Source organism: Garra rufa, chromosome 14 (genome assembly GCF_049309525.1).
Source record: "Garra rufa chromosome 14, GarRuf1.0, whole genome shotgun sequence".
Classification (NCBI taxonomy): domain Eukaryota; kingdom Metazoa; phylum Chordata; class Actinopteri; order Cypriniformes; family Cyprinidae; genus Garra; species Garra rufa.
In genome coordinates this window covers 39,396,297-39,418,701 of record NC_133374.1, presented here as the reverse complement: position 1 = coordinate 39,418,701, position 22,405 = coordinate 39,396,297, and the positions used below count along the sequence as shown (strand labels likewise).

General features: G+C 34.9%; 1 protein-coding gene across 2 annotated transcripts in view; it reads left to right on the top strand.

Annotated features, from left to right (window-relative positions):
- Positions 1–22,405, top strand: part of rsrc1 (arginine/serine-rich coiled-coil 1) — a 209,244-nt gene that overhangs the window by 180,068 nt on the left and 6,771 nt on the right. The window contains exons 8-9 of one of the 2 annotated variants that reach the window (XM_073818386.1): positions 16,854–16,957; positions 19,306–19,416. In XM_073818386.1, the coding sequence (XP_073674487.1) occupies positions 16,854–16,957; positions 19,306–19,416 (215 nt within the window). Of the gene's footprint in view, positions 1–16,850; positions 16,958–19,305; positions 19,417–22,405 lie in introns of both variants that reach the window. The other variant, XM_073818385.1, reaches the window with a different exon arrangement.

Genomic DNA, 22,405 nt, shown 5'->3' with positions numbered 1-22,405 from the left:
CAAGTCGGGACTGGTGGTCTCAGACACACACCGGGAACAGAGCCTCACTGATTGGCTGCCTAATGGGTCACTCTGTGGTCGATCGGGCCGCCAATTGTCAAAGCTACATCAATCAATGTGACCAGAACTTTACACTCTTATTATCATACACAATGTGTGTTGTTGCTGTAGCTGTTGTACACTTCTACTGCGATAAATGCAATTAATTTAGCATCTCACATATTTCCTCAATTTTTTTTTAGAATTTAGAATTTAGAATTTTTTTTTGTTTGTTTGTTTGTTTTATTAAGTCCAGAAATAAGTTGCTGACATTAAATCAAGAGAATTTATCCTCAAATAAAAAAAATGTTGATATTAAATTTTTAACTAATAATTTTACATTTACATTTAGACATTTAGCAGATGCTTTTATCCAAAGTGACTTACAAAAGAGGACAGTGGAAGCAATTAAGCCTAACGCAGTACACGTATCAAGGTGTTTTTTTTTATTATATAATAAATAAAAAGAAAATAGATTGAATAAAAAAAGAAAAAGCAAGCTAGTGTAAGAGGTCTAAAAACGCATAGATTGAATACAACAAGAACAGAGAAGCTAGTGTTAGTTAGTTTTTTGTTTGTTTGTTTGTTTAGAATATAATTAGAATAGAGGGTGCTAATAAAGTTCAAATAAAGATGGAAGAGATGTGTTTTTAGCCGATTCTTGAAGATGGCTAAGGACTCAGCTGTTCTGATTAGTTTTAATATTATTTTAATTTAAATTTTAGTATTTGCTGTGAAAGTAAATACACAAAATAAATGTTGATATAGTGAACTGACAGCTTTCAAATAAAAAGATCTGACAGACAGAGACAGAAACACATCACATGAAAGGCAAAGCTAAATGTGACTTTATCATAACTGGTTTATATGAATATTGTTTTAAGTTCACTTAAATTAGGTGAGTTAAGGGATTTGAGTTATCCAATTATAATAGTAATGTTCTGTAATGCTTAGGACTGGGAATCTTCCAAAAATAATTGATTCCTCCATTCTGAGGCATTGGGAATCGAGAGTCGATTCCAAAGTTTGGAATCAATCCCATCAAAAGGGAATCGACTCCTCATTCAGAGCCGTTTTCAGTTCAACAAAGCTTGTCTATGGGTGCCTCTCAAACGGAAGACTGCATCCCACGAAGGCTGCCTATCTAAGTCATCAAACATCGATTGAATGTCGATTGACGCAAATAGACTGAATAAAACAAGTCATTACTAAACTCGTCTGAGTTTGAGGATGCAGCCTTCCATTTGAGAAGCACCCATTAATTTGCCTTATGCTCGCTAATAGTTATTATAAATCTGATTAGTTTCCATGTAAAGATTCGTTCGGATAGATCGTTTTAATGAACCAATTAAAAAAAAAAAAACGTTTCAGAAGTTATTTTATGGGGGAACTGGCTCATGTTGTCCACGATTTTGAGCGCTGCACGACAGAATAGATCATGACGTGATCGAGGGTCTTGATATTATTTACATCTTAAATAAATGCTATTTTTTACCTTTCTATCAGCCAGTGATAACTCTGAAAGAAAACGCAGAGAGCACATATCAGTGGCCGAGAGCGGATCTGATTGACAGCTACGCCACAAGCTCGAATATCAGCGTTGTTGTTAAAGTTCTGTTTATTTGGTCTCAGTGTATAGTTTGCTAAGTTTGTGCAAAGCATACTGTTAAAGTAAACACCATTCGGGCTGAACTGTACACATGCATTTGAGACACTTCATGTCTTGTTTTATTCATGCAATAAATGCATGTCCACTGCTGAGCTGTGGGTTATGACTAATTTCATGGGAATGCAGACAAAATTACAATTTAAAATCAGCTAGAACTACAGAAAAATGTGTCATTTTTACAAAAGAGCTTCATATTATGAGAAGGCAACTTTCTATGACCTTTACATCCTGCAGTCATTGCAAAATTAGCTTCCTCCAAATTAGAAAACAAGAGTGAGGAATCGATTCTTGGAATCAAATCCAATCAACTGCAGAACCAGAAATTGGAAAAATTTGGGAATCGAACAGCCCTGCAGCATTGTTAGAAAAAAGGTAACACTTTAGAATAGGGAACACTTATTCACTCTTAACTACAACATTTCCCTCAATAAATTCTTAATTTGCTGCTTATTAATAGTTAGTAAGGTACTTGTTAATTTAGGTATTAGGGATGCAGATAAGGTCATGTAGAATATGTGCTTATTTAGTACTAATAAATGGCTATTATTCTAGTAATATGCATGCTAATAAGCAACTAAAAAAACGAAATGTAGTTTAGGGCCGACTTTCAATTATGCTGTAATGTTGAATGGCTATAATTACTAATTTTATCCCCAGAAATAAAAGCAAAGCATAACAAAACAAAACGGCTTTTATGTAGCAGTACTTAGTCAAAAGATGCCATAAACAAATATTTAAAATACTGTTTTTAATGTTATTTTCACATTAACTTCCTGTTTTCAGTGTGAAAATATATTATGATTGCAAATGTTATGTGCAATTTATATCACTATATTACAGAAACCTGTGTGATTGATTAGTTGAAAGCCCTAGTATTAGCAGGAGCATCAACAGTTGCTGTATGTTTAGTTTGAATCTCCCAAACAATGAAGTCAGACTTTCTTATTTGCTCTCAATAAAGCGGAGTGCAGGGTTTTAAATACTCTCGGGTGATTTGCCCCAGACAGAGGTCACTGGGGCACTGTTCTTAATTAGCCAAATGAGTCCGCCGCATTGTGGCAGTGACCTTCTCTGCAGTCAATTACGTGAAAACCACCGTCTGAGTTACATACAGCGCTGTGAAATACCGCTGATCACACATATCTGTGAATCTGATGTGTTTGTCCGACAAACCAGAGTTACAGTGGTAGCGTAAAGCTTCGGTCTCATGAATGGAGAGGCTCTTAGTCTGCAAATCTCCCTGTTTTATCTCTGATTACATCATTTGTGTTTTAAAGGCTAGCTCCAATTACGTAATTACTTGGTTGGGTGTTTCCTTAATTATAGAGATGTTTGACAGAGCCGCTGACCAGCAAAACCTGAGAATGCTGCGCTTTTTTTTTCCTTTCCACATTCCTGTATTCTCTTGCTGTTCATGTTATTGTGACGTTTGTGCTGTATGTCACACACACAGTAAACAATTGGTTTGTCATTACGGGTCTTATTTGTGTTATGGGTCAGTTCTGAAATCATAACGGGAACCTCAAAGATGATGTTTCCCATTGTGCATTTGTATTTGCATTGACAAGAGCTGTAAATTATTTACTCCGAAGAAGGATTTAGTTATAAATCATGGACACGTCTGTTTGAGCAGTGACTAATGTTAGTGTACGGTATGCCACCATTGGCACTAGGCAAGAACATACATCTGTTGTTATTTTGTCAAGATAGAGTCTCCATCTCTCACGTAATCCAGCATCATACGAATACATTGCTTGTTGCGTTTAGCTTGAACTTTTGGAGCAAGCATACAGCACTGAAAGCAGTTGTAATCTGATTATATTTGACTAAGTATATTTGATGCAAAAAGCTGAGCTACGAATGTCTAGGTCGGTTAGTCTTAAACTAGCATTTGCATAACATTTCAACTTGATAAGTTATTGCGTTAGTCTGCACAAAATCAAACGTGTAAAGTGCATGTAAACCAGTGATTATCAACGTTTTTGGCTCCCCAACGTCCAGTTTTAGAGTTTGGCATGACTAGAAGACTGTATATTCATTATCAATATACCCATGGAGCTCTTAGATTTGATTAATTTACGAAACTTTTCCAGGTCTACACATCCAGCCCAGTCTTATAGTTTACATAGATATTAGTTTGCAACATTTACAGGCACAAAACCTCTCTGGACATATTGGCAGCATCTAAAATGTAAAAATATTTTTAAATATTTTATACCATAAAGATAATGCACTTTTACAAGTTTACTGATACATCTTACATCCATTAACCTTATCCCCAAAGCTAAATATAACCATTGTATAGAAAAAAAAAAAAAAAAAATATCTTCAAATATTAGACGCAAATGTTTAGGAAAATGTCCATTTTAGTAACAATATAGAATCTGTCAAGCTTTATAATGTTAGTGAATGGCTGTTGAGATTTTGAAGTCCAATAAAGTGCATTTATCCATCATAAAAACTGCTCCAAACAGCTCTGGGTTGTTAATAAAGACCTTCTGAAGTAAATTGATGTGTTTCTGTAAGAAAAACAGCGGTCATGAATTTGCCAAGCAAAGCCAAGAGGTTTTCCTTTGCCGTAAACAAAACTTGGTTCTCGTGATGCTAGTGTAATCTATACTTTTTATGATGGGTGGACACACTTTATTGGACTTCAGAATCTCAAAACAGCCATTCACTGCAATTCTAAAGTTTGGAGGACCGAGAACATTTTTTAATATTACTCTGATTGTATTTGTCTGAAAGAAGAAAGTCATATCTACCTTTATTTTTTTGTGTGAGATAGGGCTGCTCAATTTTGGCAAAAATCATAATCACGATTATTTTGGTCAGTACTGTAATCATGATATTTTAACACGGTTATGACAGGGTCCAAAACTTTATATTAGTGATTCATTTAAAGATAGCAATACAGCAGAAAAAAGAAACAAAAACATGCTTTAAAAAAATACTGAATACTGTTATGCAAGTCTAAAGTAGTCTAACAATACTACAGAAATTAAATGCAATTATTTGAATGTAAAATAAAACAGCTTAAACATGCTTTGTTTCTTATTAAATCTACAAAACTCCTTCATTCAAGAGCAGTGTGTAATTTTTCTCTTTGTATTTTTACATTTTATTAATATTAAGCACAGAGATGGCGGAATGAATATTTGTTGCCGCTTTATGTGCCACACGGATCCAATATACTGTTACACACGGGTTTTTTTTTTTTGTTTGTTTGTTTTTTGTTTTTAATTTTCAACTGTTTATGATCATTGAAGACATAACTGACAAGGGTTTACACAAATAATCACCAAGCGCCTCAGTTTGAAATATTTTTGCGTGTATCTGACCATTTAGGCGTGCACCTTGAGCTAAAAGATAACTTTACATGTTTTGCTCCGTCTCTAAATGCATACACAGAACAGCACAAGCAATCGCAATCATTTATTTATTGCAAAAAGGTCAGAAGTGGCACCGAAAGTACTTGCAGTCTCGATCCTCTGTGGTGGTACTGTATGCAATAGTTAGTGTGATGTAGAGAACTAAATTTGAAATATTGAAAATATCCCCCAGTCCACTGTGTGAAGGTGTGCATTTCTTATTCAAACACACATCACCTGAAATCTGTCAAAGCGGGGGAGAGCATTGAGCATTTGATATCACTGCCTAAAAACTGTAAAACTTCATGCGGCGGCAGTTTTTTAATTTGTAACAAGTCCAAGAGTTTGTATTCAATGTTAAAGAAAGATATGAAGATTGCAAAAAAAAAAAGATTACTTCTGTGATTTTATGTTGCGATTTTTAAATTAAAATAAAACTGGCGGATTTGTGGACCAATTGCAAGTATGAGAGGTCTGCATTATCACACTGACAGTTAATCAGCCAGTCACTGCAGTGAAGAAGACACGATAGACAGCAATATCAAATCAACAGAGTCATGAGCCAATCACATGAGCTTTGAGCTTATGCCATTCAGAGAACACAGACCGATCTGACACTGTCCACTGATTAGAAAAAATGAGTGCTTTACATGCTATTGATCATCATATATTGATCAGATATTCATTTTTTTTTTACTTTTGTACTGTCTATTATTCTCTCAGATTCACTGCCTCCTCTTGCATCACTCCAGCATTGTGTGCAGAACAGCTGATTAATGTGCTGATCCACAGGCACCACAGTACATGAATGCTGTTTAACTATTTTATTTTATGTAGGTTTTTTTCTGCTTTAATTTTTGCTGACACATTTTTTGTAACATTTAATGAAAAGCATGTCTAAATAATTGAAATCATAAAACTTGATACATTTATCAACATATTATTAAAAGGTTTAAATCAGGGGTGCCCAACCCTGTTCCTGGAGATCTACCTTCCTGCAGAGTTCAGTTCCGACCCTGATCAAACACACCTGTCTGTAATTATCAAGTGCTCCTTCAGATCCTAAATAGCTGGCTCAGGTGTGTTTGATCAGGGTTGGAGCTGAACTCTGCAGAAAGGTAGATCCCCAGGAACAGAGTTGAGCACCTATGGTGTAAATCAACACATTATTACATTTTTAGGCCCATGTGAAAGGTTTTCTAATTTCTGAAATGCCATATGTCCTCTCTTTTTTTCTTAATCCCGCTCCCGGAAACATTCAAATATTAAATATAATTTTGGTACATCATTAGGCTGATTTTTAAACTGTTGCGGTGGGTTGATTTTCTCCCGTGGGTTAAAAGTTTGAATATTGCATGAATGTAGTTTGACTGAAATGCTTGTATTGAAACATTTTTCATTCTACCTGTGCTAAAATTGTGGTAGATATTAGTTTAGTGAAGAATGGCCACTGCGGAAGCTTTTAGCTGTGTTTATGATCAATTTGCATAATGGTGACTGTAAAATATGAAGTTTTGTTATGGAAATAACATTTCTAGATTCTACTTTTGATTTATTCGTCCAAAATTTGACACATTCTGCAGTAAACCGAATTAAAAATTTAGATTTTTATGACTAGATTCCACAATTCTGTCCACATTTTTCACATTGTGTAAACCATAGCACACTAGTTTACAAGGAATTACTAAATGATTTGATAGATAACGTTGATTTAATGAACTTCTGTGTATTAGGCATTAAACATCAAATCCATCTTTGACAGAAAGCTGTAATTCCTTCTGGAAGCTTCAGCCATCAATGATATTGATTAAAACCTTTACAAACCAATATTGCTGCACATACTTAATGACTTCACCCATGTACTGCAAATTGGTGCTTTTCAGCAGGAAAAATACGACTTTTGGCACAACAAAGTACAAGGAAGTTTCTGCAGGATTTGTTAAATTAAATTTGCTGTGTTTGCATTTTTGCAGTTGGATGTGTGTAGTTGTTTCACCAGCCGTTTTGGGATCAGCTTCCTTCATAAAGGTGATCAGACATTCATAGGTCAAAAAAGGGTTTAAACATAAAAACAAGTGTAATACTGCTTTAAATTGATGTTTTTCCCAAACAAATATGAAAGTTTTCTTTTGAAATTCATTGCATTTTTGTTTTTCTAAGCAAAAAATAAATTTCATTCATTTTTCCCTAATTTACAGAAGACCCACTAAAATGTCACTCAGTGTAATAGTTTTGTCAGGCGTATTTACAAAGAAAAATCTATTTATTACACATTAAAAGACGAATTGCTTTCACCCCAAATACTAATTAGTTGTAATTTTACATTTTTACAATTTGCCACTATCTTATGTTTTGCCCATTTGTCAGTAAGAATTTTTTACTCATTTAAGGGGAGACACTACAGGAGAAAACATTGTTTTTTCATGCACCTGTCAAGTTTGGGCTTTTTGGTGTTATATTAAGTGTTTTTTCAGACTAGTGGAAAGAAAACACCTAAAAGACACTGTTAAGTGTTTGTTTTATAGCACTTTATCTATTTGTGTCGATAGATTTCAATTACAATACAGGTTTTTAAAGACCAAGAGTTTTTTCTCCTACACTGAGCCATAAATCTCCACTTCAGTAGCACTTACACACACCACACTTTACTTTTTTTATATAATAATTTGCTTGATTTTATACATTTTATTCCCCCAAAAATGGCAAAAAAAACATTGTTTTCTGTCTGTTCTGTTTTTTTTTTCTGAATTATGGAGTGACAAAATGAGATACTAATACTGATATGTCAACAAAAAATTAAACAAGAATTTTGAAACTGACTTCATCCAGTGTTTAGAGTTTAGTACTAGTAATGTATGCCAATTAGTGCATATTTCATGAAATAATTTGCATATTTCAACCTAACATTTTAGAAAGCTTGTAATGCAAAAAATGTTTCAAGTCATCAATGTAATCAATCAACTGGGTAGGTAAGGTGATAACTGTTAGTTACGATTTTTTAACCATATTCACCTGCAGTGTCTGGCCTTAAACCACAATAAAATTTAACATGCTTTCTTACTTATTTATATATTTTAATATGCACAAGTCAGAATAAGCATGTTGTTTGAATATTTGCATTAATATTGTGTTGCACTGATTGAAAATGTAACATTAATTCAACCAAAGTTGGTATTTTAAACCTTAAAAGTAGACACTTTACTTACATTTAATGTGCTTTCTATGGACGCAAAATCACTTTTGTAAAATTGTGTTAACATCTTTGACCCTAATCTATTAGAGTGACTGTTTCTGAGGAAATCCTCTGTCCTGTAGCTAAAGCCAACTAGATTCCAAAGCATACTTCTCTGTCTCTCACGCACGCTTCTTTAGACCCGTAGGGACATGAGCGGCATCTGGCATGAGCGAACATCAGCTCACGAGAGTCAATCCACTTGTAGATGACCCATATCAAGTGAGGTACATATCATATTGCTGGAGAGGCTTTTTATTTGGCCCGTCTGTGGAGTGCGATCTTGCTCCAAACATGGATTGGGTGCATGTTACCAGACGAAGACGCTGACCATGATTGCATACTCTTTGTTCATCGAGATCTCATTTGTCAAGGCAGAGAGCCGAGAGGGTATTAGTTAGTTAGCAAATATTGACATGCCACTTTGGTCGGGTAACTATCAATTGAAATCAGCAAATCAATGCTCCTAATAGCTGCTCATTACGCACTTGATGCATTTTCAGCGTTCGCGTCAGCGAGTCAATGCGGTCAAAAACTATTACTTGACCAACGGCGCAGCTGCTTTGTTTAAAGAAGCCCTTACTAGCTTTGCTGTTAAATGTCTAAAGTGTGTTTCTGACATGCTGCATTTAAAAAGAATGAATGGCAGTTTTTGGTGTTGCACATGTAATTAAGTTAAAGCAGTGACCTTTCATCCCGGTTTCTTTTGTGATGTGCGATGGAAATCACAAAGGCTTGTGCGAAACCACATTTTCTCTGTAGCACTCGCACAAAGTCGAGCGGTGTTCGTCAGGAGAGGATCTTTATTTAGACACCAGATCTTCCTAGATAAATAAAGACAGTGTTAATGGAAGAGGGGCGAGTCGGATGCGTGTCAGGGGTTTGCCCAGATAAATCATTAGATGGAAGGTTATTGGAAATGCAGGGAGATAAAAGACTGAAGAAGCCAGTAATTGCCTTAAAGATCAGACTACAAAGCATTAGCCCGGCTTTTACAAGGCCAGCCGGCAACAAAAGAGTCGTAATTTATGAGCTCAGCGTAAAAGAATAGCATAATTGCATTAAAAATTAATGCTAATGAGGTCTAAAATGGGGAAGGTGGTTATTATGAAAGTTTGTATTCATCTTCTTTGGCCTGAATGATGGCTAGTGGCTTGATTAATGGCTTAATTTCTATCAATTAGCCGTGCCAAAAATAAATAAATAAATCTATCCGCAGAGACGGGGCTAAATTGAGTATTGAATTACATATCTTAGGCTGATGCTGAGATGGAGGCCGGATTCCCAATGGTTTACCATAGACGGAATGTCCTTGTGTGTTTAACAGTTACTAAGACTTTTTTGCGTTTTTTGTGAATGCACATAGATCGAAATATGTTGATATGTAAATTCATTTAATTTATGTAGATAAATATGTGGTTTTCAACCAGCGATCGGGGCCCAGTAGGGGGCTTCTAGTTGACAGTAATTAAAAAGCATTCAAAATTTTTAAAGAATTCTCTTATGCTCATCAAGGCTGCATTTATTTGATCAAAAATGCAGAATAAAAACAGTAATATTACAGTTTAAAATAATGGTTTTCTATTTGAATATTTTCAAATAGCATTTATTCCTGTGATGCAAAGCTGAATCAGCCATTACTCCAGACTTAAGTGTTACATGATCCTTCAGAAATCATTCTAATATACTGATTTATTCATTTTATTATCAATTTTGGAAACAGTTGTGCTGCTTAATATTTTCTGGGCACCTGCTACTTTTTTCAGGATTCTTTGGTGAATGAAAAGTTAAAAAAGAACAGCATTAATTCAAAGTATAAATCTTTTCTAACAATATAAGTATTTGCTGTGACTTTTTATTAATTTAACAGATCCTTGCTGAATGCAAGTATTAATTTCTTTCAAAAAAGAAAGAATGAAAACTTACTAACCACAAACTTTTAAATGGTAGTTTATATTGTTACAAAAGTCTGTTTAATAAATGCTGTTATTTTTAATTCATTAAAGAATCCTGAAAAAACAATCACACATAAATTTTAATTCTAATAAATCTGAATATTATAATGATTTCTGAAGGATCATGTGACAGTGAAGGCTGGAGTAATGATGCTGAAAATAAAGCTTTGAATAACAAGAATAGATTAGATTTTAAAATATATTCACATAGAAATCCAGTTATTTTACATTGAAATAATATTTCACAATATTAGTTTTTCTAGATTTTTGATTAAATAAATGCAGCCTTTATGAGCAAAGGAAACTTCTTGAAAAAGCATGTTCTTTTTATTTATTAAAGAATCCTGAAAAAATAATCACAGGTTCCAAAAAAAAGTTTTTATCTATATATCAGTATATTTGAATGATTTCTGAAGGATCATGTGACACTTAAGACTGGACTAATGATGCTTAAAATTCAGCTTTGCGTCACAGAAATAAATTACATTTTAAAATATATTCAAATAGAAACAGTTATTTTACATTGAAATAATAATTCACAATATTACAGTTTTTCTAAAACTTTGATCAAATAATGTTTTATGAGCATAAGAAACTAATTTAAAAACCATTGAAAATCTTACTGATCCAAACTTTTGAACAGCAGTGTTTTTTGTTTTTTGTTTTTCAACCAAGGTTTGAAAATGTGGTAAATAAAGTAGACTAGTCTTAAACGTGTGATGTCTAAACCTAACCTAAAAAGTATAACTCCATCTTAAGTTTATAATGCATTTAAATTTTCTAAATGCGCCAAACTTTAAAATGTTTTATCATGTAGAAATTGTGAGAAAAGATAGGCCTACTTGTAAAAATTCAAAAAAAGTCATGGGACCTTCTTTATTTTTGTGAGCATTGGGGGGCCTTGGAGTCAAAAAGGTTGCAAAGCACTGTGTTGGATTATTTCTAACAAACACATAAACACAGCTGTGCCAGTGCAATGTGAGAGCTCCACAGGTTTTTCCATGTATTGTAGTGTTATTTCTTCTTCTTTTTCTCGCACTCGTCTCAATGGACTTTTCATTCTCAATCAGCGCAGTGCCATCATTAGGTCTTGTTTTGCTTGCTCATGACATTCAAAAGCACCTTTGAATCCGCGGCCGTTTGAGACCGACCACCTGATGATGGGCAGTTACTGCTTTAATTATTCCATCAGCGATGAGAGCTGTTGTAATTTTGCTCGTGGAAGTAAGGCATTCAATTATGGGAATTAATCAGGCACAGTGAGTTTTGCGTTCACTTTGCTCTGGTATCCTTGATGAAGGTGCTGCCGCTGCCGCTTTCCTGCAGGACCTTGAGTTGTTGAACATCGCCCTCTTGTGGCTTTCTCTTGCAACATTTGGTTTTAACACCCATTTGTAAGTGAAGAAACAGCTCTTAAGAGATCTGGCTGTTATCTTGGTTTATATGCATTTAAATCTACATTCATTCATGCTTAATCCGAGTCCGTTTAGTCCTTTAGGATGGCAGGAAAAGACAAAACATACTTCATGAACAGAATCCCATGTCATCGCATCTCTCAGTCTCTCTCTGTCTGTCTGTGGTTAAGACTGCTATAAGGCTTGTGTAATGCGGCGACAATGGACTCTAAATTAATTTTGTGGATAATGTGTCAATATTAAATGTCAACTTTGACCTGGCCTTGTGCTGATCGTGTCTGGCAGAGATGTCTCTCCGACGGCGATATCGATTTTCTGCTCTCTGCTCGGCACGGGCCCCTCTCTCAAAGTCCATTATTTTAGATTTTCCTATGAAATACATATCTTTCCTCACTGACATCTGACAAACAGCATATGGAAGTCATTTTATCTACCAATAATGTGTTTGTCAAAAAGTATGAGGCATTAATGGAATTCCGGGCCAAGGATAGGTTGTCACTGATATATCTGGGTGGGCTTGTGTGTTTGTGTCTATGTATCCGTCATTAAGATGTTCAGCACACACACACACACACACACACACACACACACAGAGGAGGAGTAATAAGTGCGTGATTGAGAGCCAGTGGACTGCTGTCATCTTAAGGACAGTCTGTAGACTCCTAGAGGATATTGCGCCTCCGTTTTGCCTCATGCTCAAGTATGTGTATTTTTGAGAAGGCAAACTGTTATCATTGTGTCATTGTGTTTGGACACACGTGTGTACATGCCTGAAATTGTTTGGGCGTATTTTATTGCAGGTTTGTTTCTCAGAGCAGCTGTGCTGAGACATCAGCAGTTAACACTGCAGTTTGAGTCAGTAGCTGCATTTACGTTACAGATTTGCGCAAAACTTTGGCGCTATTTTATAAAGATTGATTAAAAAATATTGCGAAATGACAGCATTTCCATTAACTGATGTTATGACTGAAATATTTTTTTTTTCCTTTCGCGATAAGTCATGGCAATGGATTTTTGTAGGATTTATGCTATATTTAATTGAATGTGACTTGTAAATGCGAAAATTGTGCGATGTTATGCGCCTTTTTTTTTGCGCACGTGCGATAAGTCATGGCAACGGATTTTTGCTATATTTAATTGAATGTGACCATTGCTGTTTTCTTTTTAAATATTCCCCAAAAAACCACCTCATGTAAGCGTAAAAACATTTTTGCGATATATGGGATTTTTTGTGCAATTGACGCATTTCCATTAGGTGGATTTTCAATTCGCAATTTCAATTTGCGCAGTTTAAAGGGTTAATGGAAATGTGGCTACAGTAGCTGTGTTTCCATTACAGTTTTGCACTGAACTTTGGCGCTATTTTATAAATGTTGATTAAAAAGTATTGCGAAATGGCGGCGTTTCCATTAACCAATGTTATGTGACTGAAATGTAATTTTTTTCCTTTTGCGATAAGTTGTGCCAATGGATTTTAGCGGGATTTTTGCTATATTTAATTGAATGTGACCTGTAAATGTAAAAAAGGCATTTCCATTGCTGTTTTGCAAAATATTCCTTTTTCGAATTGCCTGAAAAACCACCTCATGTGAGCGTTAAAAACCTTTTTTGCACAATCGACGTGTGTCCATTAGGCGTATTTTCAATTCGTAATTTCAGTTTGCGCAATTTGCAGGGTAATGGAAACGCAGCTACTGACAAATCAATGTCTATATGTTACTTGATAGATATTCATTAGAATGAGTGTTTTAGTTGTTAAAAGAAGCAGCGTTTTCCATTACCCTTTTCAATTGCGCAAAAACTCCCATATATCGCAAAAAAGTTCTTACGCTCGGATGAGGTGGTTTTTCAGGCAGTTCGAAAAAGGAATATTTCACAAAACAGCAACGGATACGTTTTTTTTTTCTGCATTTACAGGGCACGTTCAGTTAAATATAGCCAAAATCTCACAAAAATCCATTGCTATGACTTATCGCGAGAGGGGGAAAAAATGTTTCAGTCACATAACGTCGGTTAATGGAATAGCCATCATTTTGCAATACTTTTTTATCAACATTTATAAAATAGCGCCAAAGTTTTGAGCAAATCTGTAATGGAAACAACTATTGTCAACTGTTTGCAACAGTGTTTAAGTTATGTTCATAGCTGTATGATAAGACAAACACTAAAAGCTGAGAAGTGTGTGTGTGTGTGTGTGTGTTTGAGAGAGCGTGAGCGAGCGAGTGTTTCTGCTAACAGAGAGAAAACCAGAGCAAATATTCATTTATTCATTAAACGAGCAGAGCGGGAAGATGTGTTGTGACAGTTGCTCCCTGGCAGTTAATGGATTAAATTAATTCCTCTCATTAGCGCAGGGATCTGTGTGTGTGTGTGTGTGTGTGTGTGTGTGTGTGTAAGAGAGAGAGCATGCTTCCTACCTAATAGTGTTTGTTTCTGAGCATTTTCATGCATATGTGTGGAGAGAGATTAAATTGTGGGTGAATATGAGTATCAGTAATGCATTGTGTTTTATGTTTTAGGATGTCTTCATTTAGCAGGATCACACAAACAACAGTGCTCTGTTCTGAATGTCAGCCACAGCTTATTGATTGATATTGCTGTTATATGGCAGTTTAATTAACAATAAATTAATATGGAATGATTAGACACTATATAGCCACTCTCTATTTATTTATGAAAATAGTACCAATTAATATTACATTAGCTCTTTTATGCATAATATGCATATGAAATCATAGAAGATCTGTTTACCGTGAAGAACCTATTTTCCTGAAATCTCCTTGAAATTCTTTTTGTCCTTATAATTGTAAATGCATTGCATAGCCAACATACTGATATTCTGTTTAAATCACTGACCTCTATATGTGATCTTGGACCACAAAACCAGTCATAAAGGTCAATGTTTTTAGATACAACTATTTGAAAATCTGGAATCTGAGGGTCCAAAAAAATCTAAATATTGAGAAAATCGCCTTTAAAGTTGTCCAAATGAAGTTCTTAGCAATGCATATTACTAATCAAAAACTTAGGTTTTGATATATTTACAGTAGGAAATGTACTAAATATCTTTACTTAACATCCTTGTGATTTTTGGCATAAAAGAAAAATCGATAATTTTGACCCATGCAATGAATATTTGCCTATTGCTACAAATATTCCCGAGCTACTCAAGACTGATTTTGTGGTCCAGGGTCACATATATGACACACATGTTGATTATTCTAATGGATTCTAAAACCACAGGACATTTAAGTGACCATATTAATTCTCTCGACCACCAGAGGGCAACAAAGACGGTCAGCTGATATCTTGACTAAAATGACAAGTTATCTCTTTGTTATGATTATTAGGAGAAATTGAGTTGAATATAATATACTGCAAATACTGGAATATGAACTTGTGAAACTGCATATAGTGCATTAAAATTCCAGGTTGTATAGCATGCATCATTTTACTGTTCATTGAACAACAGCATACATGCTTGGGAAAAGGTGCATCATATCTTTAAGCCAATACACAATTCTGTTTCTTCTCATTGACTCAGGGTTACTACGGGCTTTGGAAAAGAATGGAATATGATTTAAGTATTTTCGAGGTTTGGAAAAGTATGGGGAAAAAGGCAGAGTATGGAAAAATATTTGTGTTTTCAGACGTTTGCTCCTATTTAGTTTTTTATAATAAGTTAAGAATCTAAAGAAAATACATTTATCGTACAAGAAGTGAGTTTTCATGGCAGCAAAAAAATAAAATATATAGACTTTTATGCATGTCAGTAGTTTCTTAAGGGTATAAAAAGTTTCTTATGTGCATGTACAAGTCTTTTTTTTCTCTATATATTGTCACTTTGAGAAAATCAATGAAAAAAAACTCTGTGAATTGTATTTATTTTATATATTTGTCTATTTATTTATCTACGTTTCAAGGATTTGGCAATTGTATATGGTTTTAAATATAATGTTTGTTTTATTGTCCTTGAGTACACACATATATATATATATATATATATATATATATATATATATATATATACTGCTTGGCATGTAACAAAGTAAAGTGTACATTTTGTGTTAAAATGTAATAAAAAGTTGATCACACACATAAAAAAAATTGAATTTAAGTCTGGAAAAGTATGGAATGTTGACTGGTTTCCACTTCAGACTGAAAAATAATAGTAAAGTATAGTTTTTTTGTTGTTGTTGTTTGATTTTTTTTTTTTTTTATTGATTCATATGCCTTAAGACTCTGTCTTAGTAAAAATCAATACATCACAACAGAATTGCATAAACCACAATGAATAACTACACAAATGTCTTTAGAGTAAATCAGCTGATCTGATGTTCACTTCATCACTGGCTTTTGCTTTCAAAAAGCAGGAAAAAGTCTCAACTTTAAAAAAAATAATTAGCAAGTTTACAATTGTATATGAGATATTTTGCATTTGGAAGTTGTTTGGTTGGGTAATGTTTACTCAATGAAATCAGGTGATTTCTTAAGACTGTTAGAAATGTGTGGGAAGTTCAGTTTTATCATATCATGGCAATCAAGTACTTAAAGTCAGCAAGAAATCAAAATGAACAATTCTTCTTCTTATTTATTTATTTCCTCGTTTTCTTAGCCATTTCACAATTGAGAAGTTTGATGCAGACTTTAATTATCGATCCACGTATAGATATTCTGAGATCAACATTTCTTCCTATTAAATCATAGAGCTTTCAAGCTACATCCACTAAAGTTGGTGCAGACCTTTTGTCTGTTCTGACTTGTTTTCTAACCAATCTTTTTTCATGTAAAGTGCAATAACTTCAGTTAACACAACATTAGCTTTGTCAACCCAGTATTTTTTCTTGTCAAGCTTTTCTATGCTCTTTCTTTCCTGGTTTCCTATGTACTGTGTGTTCCTGCTTGTTTAGACAGTATGCTGTTGTTTTGCTGGAGACACACTGACACACTAAAGCTGCGTTCGGGACACAGCCAGCATCCCATAAGCACAGCTGCTTTTATGTGTCTTGTGTACTACGAACTCAACATTATCCAGTAGATTGACGCTGTTATTCGCTAGGAGATAAATCAATCAGCATCGTGTTTTTTTCCATTTCTGTGGTTTGTGATCGTCTGACCTGCCCCGCTGACCTCTCGCCTGTCCATTCACCGCTCTGTTTTTTGTTCCTCCAGAAGAAATGTCTCTCGCGGAGCAGGTGAGGAGGATAAAGGATATCGAGGCCATTGAGAGCGACTCCTTTGTTCCGCAAGCTTTCAAATCATCTCGGGATGGCACCAAGGTACATCTCTGTCTCTCTCCCTCTCTATTCTCTTTGCCTTCCTTCTCATATATATATATATATATTCTTTTATTTGATTTCTATTCGGCGAGTTACTTTTCTGTTTGTCTGCAAATGAAATGATTGCCATTAAATTCCGTTTGGTCTGTGGCACCTGTCCGCTTGAGAAAAAAAAGCGTCTGCCCATCGGTGGGCCATCAGCGGGCCGCGTTCCCTCTCTCCACGGAGAGCATTACTGAATCCGGTCCCGCCAGCATTCACATTCAGTGCTCAAATTAGATTACTAACAAATGCTCACAGATCTTTGTGGACTGAGACAAAAGGTGACAGTTGAAATGAGTCCGTATGATAGATTACAGCCCAGAAGGGCCAGGTGGATCTTCTGTACTGATCTCAGGTCTGTCTGTATAGAGTTCAGTGTTGCATTGGGAATGCCTGACTGACACAGGTCCAGCACTTAACGAACAGCTCTGTAGATGGAGCTATAAAAGCGTACATGGAGGAGATTCTTTGGACAAACACAAATACATTCACATGCATTTGATTTTTCAATCATTTCCATTCCATGTACAGTAATTGGATGCTCCGAGCTCTCTCACTTAACAGAGCATAGTCCTGACATTAAAGACAGGAGTCTGCTAGGCTTGGATACAGATGTTATAAAGGACTAGGGATAGTAAATGTGTCCTGCAAGAGTGAGCACTGTAATGATTATACTGCCATCAGTTGTTTGTGTATAGAATTGCATTCAACATCTCACTTTACAATGATAGTTGCCTTCAACAAACCTGCAGGTAAGTGTTTGCTCAACTTTACTTTGGTTCAAGAATGGCTCATTATCTGGTGCATCCCTTCGGACTTTTAAATGCACCCACTGTTTTCCGTTAAATGTGTCAATTAAATTTACTTCACAAACACACAAGAAAATATTTTGGAAAATGGTGGTAAGCAAACAGTTTTGGTTTCTCTAAATAATTATAAAGAAAGGCATACAGATTTTAAGTAACATGAGCAATGTAAATGAAGAGAGAATTATTTTTTTGTATTTGTTTTAACTATCCTTTTAAAGGATTAGTTCACTTTCAGAACAAAAATTTACAGATAATTTACTCACCCCCTTGTCATCCAAGATGCTCATGTCTTTCTTTCTTCAGTCATAAAAATGTTTTTTGAGGAAACATTTCAGGAATTTTCTCCACGTAGTGGACTTTAAGGGTGCTTGCGAGTTTGAACTTCCAAAATCCAGTTTAAATGTAATATTAATATTAATAAATCAATAATAAAAACTCCCATCTCATTTTCTCCGCCAACTTTAAAATCGCCCTACATCGCTGCTAAAGTACCAACCAAGTGTTTACAAAGTGAGCGTGCAAAGAAGATCAAAAGCCTTTTACAAATAAGGTAAAACAGTGATGTCGGTGACAGTGATGTTTGAAGTTGGAGAAGAATGTAAATAAGTTGTATGTGTGTAGAGAAATTTACAACAGCTTAGATTTAGCTCAACCAATCAGAATCAAGGACTGGAACTATCCCTTTTATAAATATTAATTTAAGAAAATGACTGATCGTTTCATTAGATAAGACCCTTCTTTCTCGGCTGGGATCGTTTAGAGCCATTTAAACTGCATTTTGGAAGTTCAAACTCGGGGGCACCATAGAAATCCACTATATGGAGAGAAATCCTGAAATGTTTTCCTCAAAAAACATAATTTCTTTACGACTGAAGAAAAGGGGGTGGAAGTGAACTAATCTTTTAAGACAGAGGCTCTTCAGCTCCGTCCTGGAAGGTTAATGTTTGCTGAGTTTAGCGTTAACCCTAACACTTCAAACAAGCTAATCACAGTGTTCAGAATTACCTGCAAATTACAGACAGGTGTGTTTAATTATGGAAAAGCCCTGCTTCAGCCCTTACCGAACGTCACTTCAAACCTCAGTGAATTCCAGTCAGTCACATGGCACGCTAACATATTGACTTCATGATGTTGCCATGACACAACAAGAGCATTTTGTGTTTTTGTGTCAAAAAAACAAAAAGATTAACAGACAATGCTGCCGTTTGTTTTGAAGTTTGTTTGTTTGAGTTCACGGGTCAGATGTCCGACTTAAAGTGGCATTCTAGATGGTATTTTCAAGTAGAAGGTGGGAAAATATGAATTTTGAACGCAGCATAAGACACAATAGTAAAAAAGTTAAGGAATGAGGCGTTTCACTTCAATTAAACATCTCATCATGCAAAGTGGCGATGGATTTGAATATTATAAATAAAATGCATTTTTGTAATGAGGGAAAGATGAGCACTCTGTAAGATTACTTACGTTTTTGTAAATGCCACAACTTTTTATTTGTAGGTGACTGAATCTTCAGACATCAAGAAAGAAGCAGAGACTATAAAAGAGGAAGTCACCCTTCTGCCCAACTACATCATGTACAATGACAGCAACACCTTGGCTCACCCTAACGTAAGACTGTGTTTTGTGCATGTTTACCTACTTCTTATTTTGGAAAAATATTGGTACCCAAATGTAAGCTATAATCTGGCAAAACCTTCCAAAACCTTGTTTGGGAGACGTCTCCATTTGTAAAAACAAAGTAACATTTTAGTTTAGTGACCAATTCTTGCTATTAACTAGCATGCAACTTTTATATGAGCAATATCACACTCGTAGACGTGAGATAAGGCTGTAGATCGGCACTGCTGTGATTCGGCTGTAGGTAATCACAGCGTGCTAATATACAGCCATATCCCACATCTACAAGTGTGATATTGCATTTATACAACAGGCAGAAGTGTGTAAATACATGAATAAAATAACAATGGAGTGTCTTTAAAAGCCCTCGTTGGTGCAGAACTACTTTACTACAGATTCAAATCTAAGGTTGACAGTTTAACACAAGCCTCCATTACTAATTCCAAAATGTCACTTCAGAACTAGTAACAAAAAAACTGAAAAGTTGCTTCATTGAAAGCATGTTGTATTACTGCATTAAAAGCTCACTATATTATGTGTAATGTAAGTAGAGTGTTATGAGAGAGAGATGGACTGAACAATCATGTTTATCTGCATCTGATACAGCATTTATTCTTCAGATCAATCCCATATTCACGATTAGTTTGAATGTCCACTGAGAAAAGTGTTATCTTTGTCATAACATTAATATCCTTTCATCTGTTAGGGGTGATTTCTGAAGACAACGCTGCTCAGTGCATTTGCTAGCTGCGTTAAGATGATGTTGCAACTAAAAATAACTTCTGCTTATGACTGTGATCTTTTTCTCAATGTAAAAGTCTTTACTGCTTACTCTTAAAAACAGCCTCTTGTCACCATGTAATAGCAGAACAGTGTAACTAAAATCACCATCACGAACACACACACCATTTCTCAATACAAAGACTATTATTAAATACCACTATTATTTATTTAATAATAATAATATTTAATAAACAACAACAACAGCCATCATAAAAGTTGCTAGGTAATTTAGTCAAAAGTACACAGGCAGCGCTCTGATATACAGCATTGAATTTACATAAACATGATGATTTGCTCTGGGAAAAAATAATAGATTATTGAGACCAAAGACTGCCTGTTAGATTTGGCCAAAATGAATTATATCTCACGTTTATCCACTACAGAGATATCAGAGCCAGCGGTAAATTCCAGAAGATCTGGGTGAAGCGAGGCGCTTTCGTGCGGAATCATGAGCACAAACGGCTGTGACAATCTGGAGCTCTTCTGTCCGAAAGTGTGACACAAATTTTCAAACAGACGATATATTTTTTAATATATTTGCATTTTTGAACTATAAACACGTACATTCTCACCTGAAAACCTCCTAAAACTACATTCCGTGACACAAAACAGTAAAAAGACAGTGGATTTGGGTGTCCGCCATGACACCCGCTATAGAAGTACCGCAGGCAGAGTGATATGTTTACAAACTGAAAAACAGCTGTTGAAGTTCTGAATTCGCTCTAATATCGCACTCCAAACTGACCAAGCAGAATCGAGAACCAGAAAGAACTGTTGTATAATAGTATTTATAAAGCAAGTGTTAATGTCTTATTCTACATGACCATATTTTAGGTATGGTAGCCCATACCTAAACTTAACAACTGCCTTAGTAATGAAGTAATTAACAATTAAGTAATTATCAGTGATGCGCGGCTTGATCCAAAATGAGCAGGTGCCTGCGGTCACCCGCTGTTACCCGCGGTTACGAGTCATCCAAAAATATTTTTAATGATATTCGGGTCGCGGTCGGTCGGGTCGTTTGAAATATAGATGCCAATTAAACCTACTTTATATAGTACTAGACCTACACTTTATTGGCTGAATAATATTTACTTTTTGAATGTTGAGCGTTATTAACTGTTGAATAAATGCTGACGCGGGACAAAATGCCTGATTTCCCAACACGTTGAACTGAGCAATGCCATTGTACCATTTTAATAGCCTACTTTTAAACGCATACAGCTCAGTAATGTCAGCTTTATGTATTTTCTGAGAGGGGGGAGGATTTTTGTTGGGAAAGTCGGGGGAGAGACGCACACTTCGATTAGACTGGATAAACACATGCAGCATCTTAATTGTTAAGAAAATGGCATTCCTAATAAATGTCTCGAATATTTTGATTATGTCCAATGCTTCTCTTTCTTTTTGGAATTATTAGACACATTTCACTATGTCTTTTCAAATGCCTAGGTCTGTTTAATTTCCTTAATTATAACATTTCTAGCACTATTTTTAAACGTTTATTCAAGCAATAATATATAAATTATCTCATGTATATGCTTGTTTAAAACCAGGGATTAAAACGAATTAAAGTGAAAACTGTATATTTCTTTACATTTCCAGAGAGCGAAACGAACGAAATTAAACATTACTTAATAAATTCAAAGCACTATAATTTCCTTATTCATTTGATTCGTGATTCCTGAATTTATATGTGACCCTGGACCACAAAACCAGTCATAAGGTTAAATTTGACAAAACTGAGATTTATACATCATATGAAAGTTCAATAAATAAGCTTTCTATTGATGTATGGTTTGTTAGGATAGGACAATATTTGGCTGAGATACATCTATTTGAAAATCAGAAATCTGAGGATGCAAAAAAAGTCAAAAAGACTGAGAAAATCACCTTTAAAGTTCTCCAAATTAGGTTCTTAACAATGCATATTACAAATCAAAAATTACATTTTGATATGTTTACAGTTGGAATTTTACAAAAAATCTTCATGGAACATGAACTTTACTTAATTTCTCAATGATTTTTGGCATAAAATAAAAATAAAAAATTTTGACCCATGCAATGTATTTTTGGCTATTGCTACAAATATACCCCAGCGACTTAAGACGGTCCAGGGTCACATATATGAAAACTTCGTTTTGAAGTGCATTCGTTATGTTTGTATAAGAAAATTCGTTAACCTAGCCTATTAAGT